This window comes from Seriola dumerili, unplaced genomic scaffold, assembly GCF_002260705.1.
Source record: "Seriola dumerili isolate Sdu_G_001 unplaced genomic scaffold, Sdu_1.0 BDQW01000266.1, whole genome shotgun sequence".
Classification (NCBI taxonomy): Eukaryota; Metazoa; Chordata; class Actinopteri; order Carangiformes; family Carangidae; genus Seriola; species Seriola dumerili.
The window spans coordinates 358412-375895 of record NW_019174521.1 but is presented as its reverse complement, the minus strand read 5'-3'; the positions used below and the strand labels follow the sequence as shown (position 1 = coordinate 375895).

The window sequence follows — 17484 nt, the reverse complement described above, 5'->3', positions numbered from 1 at the left end:
CTTGTCGCTCTCTTAGGTAAACCAGCTGACAGGTGTGACAACTTGCATAAAATGGCTCCGCTGCCCTCCCATGATTCCCTGCAGCACCGACCAATGGCGTGGTTCGTCCTTTGTGATGTCACAGCGGTATAAAGCCCCCCGCCGCCCGGCTGCCTGCTCTGAGCAGAGTCAGCGTTCCCGGCCTGGACGCCTCGGCTGGAGGGACTGCTGTCAGAAGGGAAAACAAAACTACACGGCGCTGACGGCCTGTAGTTTTGTTTTTTTCTGTGGGGTTCCTTCGAGGCTCAGCTGTTCTCTTGGATTTTCTGACTGAAATTTCTGGATAAAGAGTTTTTGATCTTCTGCAGTCAGCCCTCCTTTGGGCATCCCAGGCATCCTTGTGCAGACAAGTAAGTGTGTTTAAAGTTTTCAGAGTGTGGTGATTGACGAGCTGCAGCTGACTGACGCCTCTAACACCCAGACCTTTGTCTTCTAACACTCAGACCTGACTCCGCCTCTCCCTCCAGACTCCATTCACTTTTCTTCACTTTTCAGAAAGTGACTCTGACATATTGGAGGCTTTCTGCTGCTTTTCCATGTTGAAGGTTATAATGGGACGTCCCAGAATAGACCCTGATAGCATCACAGTGGACTGTCAGCTGGGGGCTGATGGCTTTTTAAGGGAATCAGCAGCAGGGCTATCAGTTGCTCCTCCAGCTATGTGCCACATGGTGGCTGTCAATCAAATGAAGGTGTGGTGGAGGGGAGGGGGCTGGGGCTGTTATTTTTAGTGTTTGGTGTCCTGTCTTGGATAACCCCCCCCCCCCCCTTGTTACATTACAGCTCTGTGGGGAGGAAGTGTCTGAGTGAGAGCAGGGAGGCTTTTATTGTGGAGGAGAGAGAACAGCTGCTGGTCTGTCGTCAAGATTTAAAAAATGAGAGTGCAGGCTGGGGGGGGGGCTCTATGTGATCTGCAGCACTTTTCAACAAAGTTTAAAATCCATATGATGTCTCAGCAGTTTGATTCTGTGGCATTTACTTTATTTTGAAGGAGGAACCTTTTCTTGTTCCCTCATTGCTGTTGTCACTGTTTCCAGATGAAGAATCCGTGTGAGGAGAGCATATATACACTGTGTATGTATATATATATATATATATATATGTATATATGTATATATATATATATGTATATATGTGTGTATATATATATGCTGCTTCATGTTTTTGTATTCATGGATCCTTCCTGTTAAACGTCTGTGTGTCAGTAAGAGCAAACTAAATTTAAAACATGTGATGAGTCTCCAGAAATGAATCCTGTGAGACACTGTGAATAATGTTCATGTTGACTCTGATTTACCAGTTTGAGCCGAGTGAGGTTTAGTTATTATCAACATTTATAAATGAACTGTGTTTGATTTTTATTTAAAAAAACGTCTGGTGGTCAAGCACATGGAGAGAGAAGGGGGGGGGGGGGGTTTACACAGAATTTTAAAAAGGAAAAAAGGGAAAAACATGACTAATTAAATTAAAAGCAAGTGGAGAAATTCAGTTTTAATCTGTTCCTAAGATAAGATACAAAACAAACAACACAAATCAAATTTTGTTACATGGAATATTTTGTATTGCTGATGGAAAAATAAAATAAGACATAAAAAATGGATAAATATAATATGATAAACAGATAAGAAATAAAAAATAAAATGTGGCATTTTTTTATGTTTTATTCTGGAGTGGTTTGATAACAGAATAAAGATTCAGATCCATAACTTTAGTGAAAGTATTAAGCAGCATTTTAACGTTGAAACTTTAAACTGCAACAGTTCATTATATTAAACGAGCTGATCGTACGTTGTTGATGTAAAGTGAGTCAGTGTTTCTCTCTGGAGCAGAAAATCTAAATAAATCTAAATAAATGTTCTTCACACAGTCACTTTCAGAACTGTTGACCCTGTGAGAAACATCGGCTTCATCTCAGACTCACCTCTGAATAACTCGACACGACTGTTGAGTTTCATCCAGTCACTTCGTTAACATGCGGTTGAGTCATCAGATTAATTTAGCTGAAACCAGATCTGCTCCGCGTCGGGTTCAGGGATCCACCGAAACCTGATTTAACTCCTGCTCAGGTCATTTCTCCACAGTCTGAAAAACCCTCAGCACGTTTTTCTTTTGAGTTTGAAAAAGTGTCTGAAGAACATGAAGTGAGTTCTCACTGTGATCCGGTTCCTTCAGTCCAAAGGTTTTAAAGTTCTACAGAGAAAACTAGAGAAGGGCTAGTGAAGTGTAGTGAAGTGAAGTGAAGTGAAGTGAAGTGAAGTGTAGTGAAGTGAAGTGAAGTGAAGTGAAGTGAAGTGAAGTGAAGTGTAGTGAAGTGTAGTGAAGTGTAGTGAAGTGAAGTGAAGTGAAGTGAAGTGAAGGATCAGATTCTCTTTGTTAGTTAGAAAACAGAAAATCTTTCAAACTTTAAAAACAATGTTTAAATGTTCAACATGTTAAAATCCATTAAAACCTCATATAAACAACAAACACCTGAATGTGAATCCAAGAGACTGAATTTGAAAACCTCTTAAAAACAACCTGGTTTTCAAAACCCCTTAATTTACATCATTAATTAAGCAGATTTTCAGGGGAACATAATTTACTCTGTTAAATTTACTCTATTTGTATTATTTGACAAATTTATAACTATAATTTAATATAAACAAGTGTATTTTAGTATGAAAAGAAATTTTCAAAATTCAAAAGCAAATTCAGGGATTCACCTGATATATGTTGTTAATTAATGTGTAAATTAACATTAATAATTTTTAAGTAAATGAAAGTAAAAAATAAAACATTTAAACATGACAAGAATCTCTCAATTTTAACCTTTAAATAACTTTTAAATAACAAAATTCAAATATATGAAGTTTATATTGTAGAAGTTGAAGAAACAAGAATTTCTGCTTTAAAATGATTTAAACAATTAATTATGAAAAAGTTCCCAAAGCAGTTCCTGATGATTGACTAATTGATTATTAGACTAATTATGTTAATATTTAAGTTAATACTAAGAATATAAACTTTAGAGAGAATGAAAGAGTGAGAACTTAAAACTACTTTATTATTTCTTCTCCATAAAAACAGTCAGATAATAAACTTTAAACACTAGTTTCAATAAAAACCATGAAAACATAAATATCTGCTGTAAAATATGATTTTTGTCAGAGTTGTTGCTGCAGGGTGTTCAGGTCCTGGTTCATATCCTGGTTCAGGTCCTGGTTCAGGTCCTGGTTCATATCCTGGTTCATATCCTGGTTCATATCCTGGTTCAGGTCCTGTTCGCTCACAGCTGTTCTCGTCTGTCTGTCAGCAGACCAGGACCAGGACCAGGACCTGGACCTGGACCTGGACCTGGACCAGGAGGACCTGCTGCCAGCACAGAGACACCAGGGACAAGCAGGGCCAATCACAGGGACAAATGTAAAATAATTAACATTCATTTGAATATTTTTACTAAATTGAGTTTTAAATGTTTTTCTCTGTAAAAACTCAACGACCATCTAATTCTGTCAGAGGTTCCCGTTCTTCACGTCCTCTGAGAGAGTTTTACTTCAGTCAGGACGGTTCACACCTACAGTCAGATCCTTCTCTGTTTAAAACCTAAAATCACGTCTTTGTCCTGGAACAAGTTTCATTCAGTTTAAAGCAGCTACAGAGAAGTTGAGATTTTTAATGACGTTTCATGATGTTTTTGATTAAACCTGATCATTGTGTGTGAAACCTTGAAATAGGGCTGAAAAGATCCGTCACTGGATCAATTATCAGTCAGTTGACACTAATTGTTAAATATTATTTTAAAAGCACAAAATGCCAAAAAAAACCTCTTATATATCCACTAGCTTGTTCCTTTAACCTCCACGAGGACGTCGTGTTCTCCCTGGTCTCTGGTGGTTTAGTCAGTTGTTGGATTATTCAGGAAGTACTGAACCAATTTACCTGAAACTTAGTGGAGGGATGGGGGAGGGGCCAGCGATGAACCCATTACATTTTGGCGCTGATCTGGTTAAAGGGGCGGGTCCAGGATTTTTTCACTTTCCTTAACATTGCAACAGAGACAATTTTTGGACATGTTTGTCAACAATGTTTGAATCTCGATGTGAAATCAGAGAAATTCTTGGTGTTGGTTGAGATGTGTGAGTTTACAGATTATAACCTGGATCTCACACACCTGTAGGATTGTGAGTTTGGCGGAGGACTGTGCTCTATTGAGTGACATCCTACTTTTCTGATATGTTGATAATGGGCCGAAGCTGTTTTTGATGAATCAGTTCACTGAGAAAATAACCAGAGCACTTACAACTGGTTTAGTGTCTAAATGTAAGGTTACAGTTCCACATGTACCTGCAGCATCACTGGTTTGATTCTGGTGGGAACCTCACCCCACATTTCCTGTCTGTCTCTTCTGTCAGTATCAAACCAGACCTGAGCGAAGCGTTGCACAAGGGCGCTTCAGCAGGGGAAACCTGCTGCATTTTATTCTGAAATGATGACACAAACACTCAGATTGAACCTGGTGGTTAATAAGATGAAATATTTGAGGTGATTAGGAACAAATCCAATTAGTTTGTGTCCTTTAATCAAAAGTTTTTTTTAAATGAGTACGTATTGTACATGATGTTTTAATGGGATCAATTATCGTTTCAATCATCTTTAAGACCTAAACTAGACTGGGACTGAAACCTGAGACCAGTTCCCCGGAGTTAAACAGGTGTTTTAATCTGCAGTGGATCAGCTGGTGGTTTATCAGCCAGACCCTGCGGAGCCTGGACCCCCTCCAGGGACACAGCTCCTAAAAATAGACCCTGAGGTGGGTCAGACCCAGGACCTGAGCTGCTGCTGCTGCTGCTTTATCACAGCCGGAGTCTGGCTGTCAGCAGGTCCAGTGTCAGAGAGAAAACACATGAAGGTTTTTAGAGAAATCTGGACTTTTTAAAGGAGCGTTTTGTTTATTTTAGACTCAGAGGAGGATCTGGATTTTGTCTCTTAGAGTTTCTTGACGTCTTCAGTTCTCTGATGACAATACAGTAAAATGTGTGTCTTCATAGGAGACGTTGGAACAAACACTGAACGTCCTCAGATCTGTTTACAACTACTTTACAGTGCAGTTTGTGTTTATGGCTAATTCGCTAATGTTAGCATTTCTTCTGTGGCTAATGTCTCATTAGTTTTAGACAATGATCATTAGTTAAGGTTCAGGACAGATGATTAACTAATGTCAGACTAAACCAAACTTGACTAGCAGACGGGTCAGTTAGACGCTGCTCTGTCTGTGAGGACGCCTTCAAAGTAAAAGCATGAACAGTTTCTATTTCTCAGTGAACATCGTCTAAAGTGCAGTAAGAGAAAAAACCTGAACCAGATCAGGATTTGCTGTGACCAACTTTGTCTTTAGACCAGCACCAGTTCTCCTCAGTACACCTGCACACAGGTGTACTGAGGAGAACTGGTCTCTGTGGGGTCCAGACCATCTGTTGCAGGACTCCTGGTTCTTCTGGTCTCTGAAGACAGTTCTATAAGACTCTGAGTTTGGACTCATTGTCCTGCTGCAGGATGACTGGACCAATCAGACGCCTCCTGATGGACAAGGGTCTAAACAATTCAAGTGTCTAAAACTTGCGTGGAGTGCAATAACCAGCATGAGTGGTTAAAGATATAATGTGTGTGTTTGTCTCTGTCGTCTCTGCAGGGTGCCAACCAACATGACAACACAGGCGCCAACGTTCACACAGCCGCTGCAGAGCGTCGTAGCACTTGAGGGTAGTGCTGCGATGTTCGAGGCTCAAGTTAGTGGTAAGAAAACTTTCCGACTGACTTCCTGTACGCAAGATTTACAAAATAAAGTTGCTGTACACTGTAAGATTAAGAGTGAATGTTATCATTGCTAAAGCTAGGATTAGCACAGAAGCTAAAGAGTAAACAAAGTCTTTTAGATGACGCTAGGCTAACAGTTTCCCTCTGCCTCCAGTCTTTGTGCTAAGCTAGGCTAAACGTCCTGGACCTGTGGACTGGACTGGTAAATGTCGGAGCATCTCATCAGTCAGTAAGGATCATTGGTGTCTCTGGTTCTCCTCTGCAGGTTCTCCAGTTCCTGAGGTGAGCTGGTTCCGTGATGGCCAGGTTCTTTCCGCCGCCGCTCTGCCCGGCGTTCAGATCTCGTTCAGCGACGGCCGCGCTGTTCTGAGGATCCCCGCTGTGACCGCCGCACACAGCGGAAGATTTTCTGTCAGAGCCACCAACGGCGCTGGACAAGCCACAAGCACCGCCGAACTCCTCGTTACAGGTGAGGCCGCAGGTAGACTGAAACTCCTGGTTACAGGTGAATCCACCAGGCACAGACCTGCGGGTCAGCAGCTCCGGGTCAGAACCTTTGTTGAAGTGACTGTCAGTCAACCACAAAGAGACTGAAGCAATATCACACGAGATATAAATTTCTCTACACGTTCCCTCAGGTGTTTCTGAAGGATCCACCTTCTTCCTTCATCCTCTCCTGACGACATCGTTTCATTCAAAAGATATTTCTGAAATATTTTCATCTTTGTTTGTTACGATCTGAGATCGGTAACGATGTTAATGTGACGCTGATTAACAGTTGATAGGACAGCTGTGAAGAGGAGTGATACGTGGAGTTAAAGTCCCAGTGCTGCTGTTCTATATATCACTCTCGTCCAATCAGATTCCTTGGTTGGGACTGACTGTTGTAAAATTTACCACAAAGAGACAACGTCTATATTTGTCCTGTTCTGGTCTCTGTGGTGTGTGTGTGTGTGTGTGTGTGTGTGTGTGTGTGTGTGTGTGTGTGTGTGTGTGTGTGTGGTCTCTGGTGTGTGTCACTGTATCCAGCTGCAGCTGCTGCAGCAGCATAACTTTCCTTAAGAGGACCGTGGAGTTTATGAAGCGATTAACGACTTGAAGCTGAACCAGTGAGGATCTCGTGTCAACTAGATGATAACAAAACAGCTTGAATGTGTGAAATGAGAGTTCAGGGGTCAAAGTTCATCTTCTCACATATTTACGTCATTCACTCCTTGTTAGTTTTGTTTTCCTGTATTTTCTCCCACCAGCATCATGAATGTTAAAATAAATATTTTAAATGCCGATATGTCTAATTACACATTGTTCTCTACATTGACTTGTGTCCCCAATAATACGATAATGTTTTACGATGTGATTCAGAATTCACAATAAGACAACTGATCATGTTGTTTGATCCTGAAGGCGTGGAGCTCAGGCGGGCGCGGTGTCTGAGACTCAGGCATTACGGCAACAAAGGTCACGCTCTGCGGCACATCGACTTGTTCGATGAGCTGAAGCTGCACAGTGTTGCTGTCAATGGTTGTATTGACACTTGGGAGGATGACGGCGCGACTGACAGGCAAAGAAAATGACAGGGGAGGGTTGACTTCGACATTTCAACTTTATCCTCGAAATTCAAAATAAAAGAAATCTTCCTCTTCTGAGTCAGTTTGACTTTTTTCTCGAAGTGCACAATGGAAAAAAAAGCTTCCTCCTCATTCATGGCCCTGCTCCGGTGTTAGCGACTTCACATTAACACGTCCTCGTTAACTCGGGCCTAACAAGACATATTCTCTGTCTACAGCGGAGACGGCGCCTCCAAACTTCCTACAGAGACTGCAGAGCTCCACAGTGAGACAGGGCAGCCAGGTGAGGCTGGATGTCCGAGTCACAGGTATCCCCGAACCTGTGGTCAAGTTCTACAGAGAGGGAGCCGAGATCCAGAGCTCGGCCGACTTCAGGATCCTCCAGGAGGGAGACCTGTATAGTCTGCTGATCGCTGAGGCCTTCCCAGAGGATTCTGGGACGTATTCTGTGACCGCTACCAACAGCAGTGGACGGGCCACCTCCACCGCAGAACTGCTGGTTCAGGGTAACAACACTTTCACATCCAGTCGTTATCTTGAAACATGTACATTTAAATGACATTAACAGATATTAACAGATATAATGAAGAGTTCTGAATGGACCGTGAGCATTTTGTGTTTTAAAATAAACCTTCAGCCTAAACCTCCAGGTGTCTCTGCTGCAGGTGAGGAAGCTGTGCCCGCTAAGAAAACCAAGACTATTGTGTCCACATCCCAGATGGCGACTTCCCAGACCAGAGTGCAGAGGGTGAGACTCAAACAAACTGAGTAGATCTGATCCAAGGTTCCTACAGGTTCCTTCATAGGACATGAATAACCAGAAGACAGTAAACACAGATCAAACCTCACACACTAAGTCACACTCCACAAACACATTACCTCACTAAATCGATGAGGCTTCACGACCTAAAGATGTTCAATACTCAAAGAAATAAATAAGTAAATAATTCATATTCTACGTGACACATTTTTTCTACTTCAATAAATCTTTCCCGTTTTTCTAAATGTTTTTTTAACATCATTTATTTTTGCAACATGTCCTTTCAGAATAAAGTGACGTCTAATAGATCGATTGATTCATTGATCGATTGAAATCCTTGAATCTGCATCAGCAGCTTTGAAAATTAATCTTTTCCCAAACAAAATAATCAAATTCATAATAAAACTATTTTCTCTGTAACGTCACCTGATGTCGCAGAGAAAAACAATCATTGGATTATTCATCTTTAGATCTTCCCTCCAAAAGTCCGTCACATGACGACATGAGAACAGATGAAGAGCTGAGTCTGAAACAAAACAACGACTCTGACTCAGAGATTCTCCAGATCTTCAACCTGTTGCTCGTTGGCAGTTTAGGATTTTAACTAAAGCGTCTGTGAATCTCACAGATTGTAATGAACTACAGTCTGGAGCTCTGGTGGTGTTTGTGTGTTAGAATTGAACTTTTTAAATTTAAGATTTTACATTTTAAGGATTCATTAAAACGTTTTGGAGATGTTTAAATCACTCAATATGTGACCCTCCCCTCAGAAAATGGAGGCAAGTTTCCAGGCCTCCGCCATGATGGAGATGCATGTAGAAGGAGGAATGATGACTCAGCATTTGGCTCACAAAACCCCCCCGCGGGTTCCCCCAAAGCCGACCTCCAAGTCCCCGCCCTCCTTTGTTTCCAAGATGTCCGGAGGGCGCCAGCAGTCACCTTCACCTGTCAGACACGTGAAGGGGCCGACACCCACACCTATCAGGTATGACCGCCGCCGCCGAATCCCTGACGCTTCATATTGATCCGTAACAACTGTCATCGAAAACAAGATATAGCACAGAGCAGATGTGAAGCTGACAGGAATGATCAGAGGGAGAGTGACGTTAGCTGTGTGTTGTTTTGCTGTATTATAATCTGCATCCTGTTGTCTGCAGACCCGTTTCTCCCTCCACCAGACTGTCCGTCTCCCCCATCAGACCGGTCAAGTCTCCTGTGATGACCAGGAAACAGGTGAGAACACTCACATCCAGACACACTCATCACCAAACCAGGAAGTCAGAGCAAAGACTGCAGGTGGTCAGAGACAGAGAAGACACATGGACAGATCATTTTTTATTGGTCTTCATCCCTTTGTGCTTCATATGCAACGAAACTTGCTCCAGTTTCAAGTGAATCAGAATTTCCACATCACACACAGAGAACGTCATGGTTGGGTTTTTGGTTTTTCACAGTAAAAGTCTCCTGTTGACTGCAAAAAATTTCATGCTTGTTGAGCAGGTATCAGCTGCAGCTGAAGTCCTGCCGCCATGGAAACAGGGAGACTACGTGGCTGAAGCCGGCTACACCAGTATGACCAGTATGACCAGCATGACCAGTGTCAGCAGCGCTGCCCAGATGCATATGGAGAAACACTGGGAGCAGCAGGTCACCGCCACCAGAGAGGTGAGGACGGAGTAGCTAGAACATGATGAAAACATGATGAGAACATGATGAAAACATGATGAGAACATGATGAGAACATGATGAAAACATGATGAGAACATATGAATGATGAGACATATAGAAACATGATGGAGAACATGATGGGAATGATGAGAACAATGATGAGAACATGGATGAGGAACATGATGAGAACATGATGGAGAACATGATGAGAACATGAGAAACTGAGAAACATGATGGGAACAATGAACTGTGAGAACAGTGGAACTAGAGACATATGGAATGGAGACATGAATGGATGTGAGTGTACTGGCTGTGATTCGTGACGTACTGAACTACCAGTGAAAATGTGTCCTCAAGCTATGTGGTGGTGATCATGTGATCACGTGTTCCTATGTCATGTGATCAATGTTGTTTTTGTCGATGTGGACCGTCATGGGACGTGAGGGCGGAGGGGAGGGAGGCTGAGGGGGGGGGGGTGGGTGTTTCCGTGGACGATAAAGGTGGCGCGTGGCTACTGTGGTTGCAGCCGTGGATCAGCGCCACCGGGGGCCGTCTGAGGCACGCAGTGGCTGGAGTACAGTAGACGCCCTCTCCACCCTCACCGCCCCACGTCTGCTCGCGATCGACCTCCACCTTTGCCACCCAGTCAGACCGTCACTTCATCTTTTTTTCCCTCTTTCTTCTCGTTCATGGGAAGTGTTTTGTCACTTCATAGAGCACATTCCTGCTCCCAAAGAGGAATCAACCATTTTCACCCCCCCCCAAGACTAAATCATTCACATATTTAGATGTCAATCAGATCATATTTCTGAGGTAGCAGAGATTGTCCAGACCTGGAAATCGACAGTTTCTAAGAAAGCACAGAGTTTTTGTTTCATGGTTTCTTTAATTCTCTTTTACATTTTCTCCAGCCCTGAACTCCTGAGTTAATAAGTTTTAAAATTGAATAGGTGGAATTAAATGGAGACGTACACTGTGTTTTCATTGGGGTAAATAATGGCTGGCAGTATGTGTAAGTCAGTGGTAGCATATAGAAACTAAATTAAAAGGGCCGAGAATTTGAACCCTGTGGGACGCCACGTGGGTGTGAGACGAATCAAACAGGTGGGAAACACCAGACATGAATTTTTTTTTTTTAAATATGACAGATCTCCATCATGGTTTTCAATCGTCTGAGCTTCACTCAGGTTTTTACTTTGATGGTTTTCTGTGTAATTCAACTCAATTTGCCCAAATTTTGAGTTAACTTTTAGGGGTTTTAGCAGCAGTTAGCATCTGAGCTATTTGTTGACCAACCAACCACAGTGACTGAAAATCTCGTTGTTTGTTATTCTATATATTTAGTTTGTTGCTTTAGCAGTTTCTATCATGAGACTGTAGAATCAAGACAAACTCAGTGTGATATGAACGTGTTGTTGAAAAGGTGTGTTTCTTGAACGTCTCTTGACCTTTTTCTGTATCTGCTGTTTTTATGAATTCACAAGGTCAGTCAATTCTTTCTCTCCGCGTCACTCTTAATGAGAATAAAGTTGCATGTTTCACTCTAATGTTGCATGAGCAATGATGTCATCGATTCAAATATTCTTCTTCTCTTGTATCTTTAATGTATGAATATTTATTCTTTGTCCTTTGGGCTTCTGGTTCGAGTTTCCTCCTCCTGTCACGTTGCCATGATTGCTGGAATCTACTGTGCTGCTTGTGTTGTGTCTCCAGCTGAGGAGGGAAAGGCCGGGGCGGTGGGCCAAGTGGTGGCCGCCGTCGACCTGGCTCCGCGTCCGCCGCCCGTGCATGCAGAGGCGGTGGAGGCTGAAGAGGCAGGACGGCTGTGGGAGGTTGGCGATAAGGCAGCAGGCGGCAGAGAAACAACTGTCGCGCTACAAACAGCGGCTGACGTCGCCGTGACCTCAAGCAGCACAGAGTCCAGGTCTCCGGTCGGGGGAGTTTCCTCAGTCCATATCAACCATGATGTGATTTCTGTAATAATATCTCAAGAGTCTGAGCTTTCTTAACCGTCCATGAAACTTGTTTGTTCTCCAGATTCAGAGAACAACAGAAATCTCCTCCTACGTGGACTCTGGTGTCTCCGCGTCCTCAGTCCCCCACATTTTCACAGTCTCTAAAGTTTCTTTGTCCCTAAACATGAAGTCGAGCCACGAGTAAGGAAGGAACCGCAGTGCCCGCCGTCGTCATCCACAAACCCCATGTTTCATCTTTACAACACACCATTCTTAACATGCAGTCTCACTGTGCTGTGATGTGGTGTGATTGCATCTGGACCATGCGCTCACAGTGTCACAATCCTAAAATATATTTCATCAGCTTTTTCTCTCTGAAGCAGAAAAATCTAAAATCTATAAATCATTTCCCTGTTTTCATCACGATTTTCTACTTTTATCAAACTTTACTATTCAGTTGTTTTTTGGTTGAAAGTTTCAGTAAATCAAACCTCCAGGAGTCCTGGAGACACAGGCAGGTTCTAAACTCTGGCTAATTATTGTTGTAGGTTTGGATTTAGTTGTAATTATTTTGTAAATTAAACTCAGTTAACATTTGTGTGGATATGTTTCCAGATAAATGAAGCTTGTCGAGAACGAATAAATCATGAAAAGTTAAACTCTCAGTAACCTTTGTAGGTGGGCGTCATATTTTGTGTTAGGACTTATGGCCCAGCAACATTACTCCACTCTCCTGGCTCTCACTAACCCCTCCCCCGTTGGTCCGTGGACAGTCCTGTTACACTGTCTCTCATTGGCTTCGGTCAGGTGTCCATCGCCGGCTTCTGCCCATCGCCACTTACTGCACAAGAGCTGTCTCTCCGCCGCCGCCCGCAGAAAGAGGGTCATCAAACCCGTCAAGTTTCCAGTTTCCATCTCGCGGGGGCGGTGGAGGGTGCGGGTGACGCCGGAGCCTCCACCACCATTCAAAAGACGTCAGATATCAAGTCAGTTGAGTTACAGCAGGGTGGGCCGCTTAGCAGTGAGTGAGAGGAAGTTTGAGGACTGGAGCCTCAGGTTGGTCCGACACCGCTCCCCGCACACACTTCACTCCCCCAATTTAACCCCCGTGTGGACTGTCACTGCGTTCCCTCTTCACCGCAGCCAATCACCGCTGCCTTCACCTCCTCAGAAGAAGCCCTGTTCTTCTTTCTCCTGTCTTCACCTGTCTGACCCCTCATTCTCTCTCAGGGTTTTATTGTTTCTAACTGGCTTTCTCCCTCCATCCTCACAGACTGTCACATTGATGTTTCACGTTGTCATGGTGTTTGGACTCTGCTGCTTGTTTCTCCTCAGGAGCGGCTGCTGTGCCACGAGAAGCCCAGGAGCCGTGTGGTCCCTCCCCTCTGATCGTCTGTAAGTTATTCCTGTTTCCTTCCTTCCAAAAATAGAACATGTAAAGAGTCTTTTTGGTGACGGCAGCGTTCGGTCGGTCCATCCACTTTGATCCAGACTGATACTTGTTCAACAGCTGCTGGACTGGACTTTCCAGTCCGTGTTCCCCAGAGGATGAATCTGAACTCGTTGTTCATCCTCTTGACTTTTTCCTCCTGCGCACCAGAGTTTTGATGTTTTTGGGTTTTAGTAAAATATCTCACAGCTCACTGGATGGATCGTTATGAAATGTGGTTCAACAGTCAGTTTGTGTTAACAAAGGGTTTTTTTTCTATTTCACTAAAACCATTAAACTAATAATATATTATAAATCATAATAAAACTAGAAAATTCCAGGAAATTTTTGAGGTGCACGGGGGCTACTGCGGGATGAGGCACATGATTTTATTTCAGTGTTCAAAAGTCACCCTGATCATATTCTGGTTTTGAGAAATGTCTTGATTATAAAGACTCTGATATAAAACAATGTTCACTTCCCCTCCATCATGTATTATGTGGGAATATGCCTCATATTCCTGTAGTTTGTTTTTTTTTAATAAAACAGAGGCAACATGTCTCAAACTGCATTTACAGGGTTAATCCTGAAAACTATAAACATTTGGTAGGTTTGAAGCCGAACTGAAGTTGGTTTAAGAGATGTATGCAAAAAAAAAGCAAAAAAATATCTGATATATGATGATTTTAATAGCATTTATTTTTGTGTCCTTTTTTTGGCGGCGAGGAACCCCAGAGGGTACAAATGTGTTACCAGTGTTAATAGACCTGTAACAGAATGACATTAAGATTTTAAAAATATGTCAAAAAAGACACTTCTTGGCAGAAAAATCCATACCTTCAGCTGTAACACAGCCAAAATGATCAGCTAATCAAAAAAGAAAAGTGAAGAAATGTCCAAAAAAGGACAGAGGGACCCTGAAGGGTTAATAAATCCCACTGAACCGCTATTTAATACCACTATTAATGTTTTTTTTCGTGCTAAATTTAACATTATGGGGAGGAGAGCAACGTGACTAGAAAGTGACAGGAGAGAGGGTTTTAGTAGCTTCTCCTTCCTCTGTCTCAGCGGAGACCATCACAACTTCAACATTTACTCATTTAAACACAACAAAAAGAAAAGCAACAAAGGAAGGGCAGTAAATTTGGACTTACATATTTAATGACCTAACTAAATGTAATTTTAAGACCTAACATGCGGCTAATGTAAAGCTAGCGGACTGGAGAGTTGGTTATCTGGTGCTAGGCGCACCGCAGCTGCACGCACACAGGTAGTGGCCTGCCGTTGCCATGGCATGTGAATAATGCCAGAATTTGGCTTCTACATGGCTTCAAACAATTGCAAATTATGAGAAAACCGTTACTTCTTTCAAAAACCCGAAACACCGTGACAGACACTGACGCCAGAAGTTTCTTACGCTCTATTTTATTCATGATATTCCTTAAAATGAGTGAGTAAGCTCAGTGCGAAGACAGAGTGAGTCTTTTGAAAGAAAAACCGATTACATTAGGTGTCAATGAAGAAGAATAATAATAAGCCAAAGGGAATATTTAATAGATGCCTCGGAGCTGAGGCACCCGTGCACTGAATACTGTAAAATCCCTGCTGAAGCATCGATGATCAGGATTAATAATCTGATGATAATAATTTTTACTTTTGAGACTTTAAGTAGCATTTTACCTGGGTATACTTCTGTACTTTTACTAAAGTCAAAGATCTGAGTAGTTGTTCACCTCTGTTGTTTTTGTCTGTCCCCCCATATTTTTTACTTCCTGATGTAGGAATATGTTCTTGCAGTCAGCGAGTTTGAGAAACCGACAGCTTTAGTCGTGAAGGTGTCTGTTTCCTGTTCAGGGCTGAAGAACGTGACGGTTGACGAGGGAGAGTCCATGACCCTGGATGTCAGAATTCAAGCGCACCACCCAGCTCCCGTCATCATTGTGTTCAGAGAGGACTAAAGATCGAGAGCTCCAATTGATTTCCAGATCAGCTACGAGACGATTGCCCCTCAGGGGGGGGGTTTTATTTGGGGTGCGGTGGGGATTCGGGGATGCGAGCGGAGGGCATGTATCGAGGCGGCGTGGGTGTTTGTAGCCCCCCACCGGCCGGTGGGAACTGAGGCGGGGGCCCCCCGGGGGGGGGGGGGTTTTTTTTTTTTTTTTTTGTCTTTTTTTCCGGGGGTAACGCGGACGTTCACCTGCACCGCACCAGCCGAGGCGGGAAAACGTCAGCACCTCCTGCTACCTGCTCGTCAAAAGTAATGGTGGTAGGATAGGTAAACCAGGCCTGTTGGAGTAGTAACCACTGTAAAGTACAAGTCTCTCTTTACCTACTTTAACTCGTGACTTACTGACTAGTTTTGTCTTCTGACAAATGTTAATTTGTTTTAGGCTTATTTTCTATTATAATACAATTTTAAACTTTGATTCTTTTGGAGTAAATTGATGGATGTCTGAAGCTTAAGTAAAATATAACTTAAAATGTCGGTGTGGAACTTGAAAAAAATTAAAGTTTTAATAATGAAACACCTCTGTTTGTAGTGTCAGAAGAAATTGATGAGCAGAGAGGAGACGACTGTCCACTAAAATTGGAATCACAAAAGAGAAAACTGAGTCAAAGTCTTTTTTTAAGACAGTCCTAACAGCTGTCTGTACTATTTCATGTAGTTTCCCACAGTTGTAGTGTTTGACGGAGCTGTGTGGTTTTCCTTCAGTGTGCTGTAGAGACAAAGGAACAGATGGTGAAGAGCGTCGCTCACCGCGAGAGTCCGCTGCCTCCCTTCTTCATCAAGAAACCCACTGTTCAGAAGCTGGTGGAGGGAGGAAGCGTCGTCTTCGAATGCCGGTCGGAGGAAATCCAAAACCTCACATGCATCTGGCATGAAGAGCGGTGTTTGCCTCACTACTGGATACAGGTCAAATCTTCCCCAAAAGTGTTAGCTAACTTAGCTACTAGACAGTGTTAGCAGCAAAGGTTGTTAGCTTCACGCTTGTAATTTATACATAAAAATATTTCCTTCTATTTATTTGTCTTTCAGTATTTAAACATTTTCATGTATTTTTAACAGTCGTGAACTTTGTTTGATTAACATGATTATTAAGTCGTTTTTAAATGGCTCTCATCTCGTGTTTAGACTTTATTCACAGTATATAAGTGTTTATTGTAACTTAATTTAATTTGACAGCATGTTTTAGCTAACACACTTTTAGTTTTTAAATATCAGAGTGGCTGTACAGGATAAGCAGTTACTATTTTTGGTGGAGAACAAATGCAATCTTCCTATTAGAAAAGTTGAAATAAAGAGGAAAAGCAAAGTTCCCAGGTTTTGACGAATACTACCAGCTTCTCTCTTTGAATTGTTTGGCTGGAATCTCTTGGTTTACAGAATCACAATTTACTATTGTTTTTGTGTTTTTGCCATCAGATACAAAGTCGCCTACAAAGAAGGAGACTGAGAATGCAAACTGGAGAGTCTCCATGACGTTTGCTGATGATGCTGGAGTACTCCATCCTTCGTAAGATCCTCATGGGGAAGCCTCAGCTCCGCTGGCCCTGGAGCGAAGTACTGGCAATCCTTTTTGTTTTCTCCATCCAGTTGATTTTTTATCGCATCTGAACGCTGACTTAAAAGGATCTTCTGTCCTTGGCTTCACAGTGTTTGTGCATTATTTTTACAGAGGAATACGACAGCTTATATGAAGCAACATACGTGACGTATAAAACTGAAGTAACGACGACAGTGGTCCAGGAGCCCTTCTGTTGGTTGTGAGCCAATACGAAGCTGAACGAAGAGGGTGACGACCCCCATGAGCTGTTTGTCTCAGAAACGGTAACATTCTTTGTAAAGATCTGTAGTCCTTGTGATAAACAAGATTATGAAGAAGTCTCAGGTAATCCCAGTTCATATTTTTTTAATTAAACATTAAAACTTTTTTTGCAGGAATTCCTCATTTCAGCCTTTGAGGAGAGGATCATTCAGGAGAATTGAGCTCGTATCATGAGGATTCCTACAGCGAGCTGGTGACAGAGGATGGAGAGTGATGGTGGACTGCAGCAGAGAGGAGGCAGTGGGCAGCCGGCTTTGGACACACCCGTCAAAAAACTACCGCATTATGACGGAATGGGGGTTACTTTCTCACTGCAAAGATCGGGTGGAAATCCACTGCCCTAAGGTATTTATGGAAAATGTTGTAGGCAAAAAATCTCAATGTAAAATAGTATAAATTAGCAAAACAAAGTTTTTCAAATGTCATAAGTTTTGTTTGTGGCCTT

At 42.6% G+C, this 17484-nt stretch overlaps 1 protein-coding gene across 1 annotated transcript in view; it reads left to right on the top strand.

The window, feature by feature from the left end:
• The first annotated feature begins 258 nt into the window (after positions 1 to 258).
• LOC111230426 (titin-like) overlaps positions 259 to 17484 on the top strand; it is a 203286-nt gene continuing 186060 nt past the window's right edge. The window contains 8 exon segments of the mRNA XM_022757167.1: positions 259 to 389; positions 5708 to 5811; positions 6098 to 6301; positions 7619 to 7906; positions 8066 to 8148; positions 8931 to 9145; positions 9318 to 9393; positions 9661 to 9825. Of these exon segments, the coding sequence (XP_022612888.1) occupies positions 5721 to 5811; positions 6098 to 6301; positions 7619 to 7906; positions 8066 to 8148; positions 8931 to 9145; positions 9318 to 9393; positions 9661 to 9825 (1122 nt within the window). The 5' untranslated portion in view covers positions 259 to 389; positions 5708 to 5720.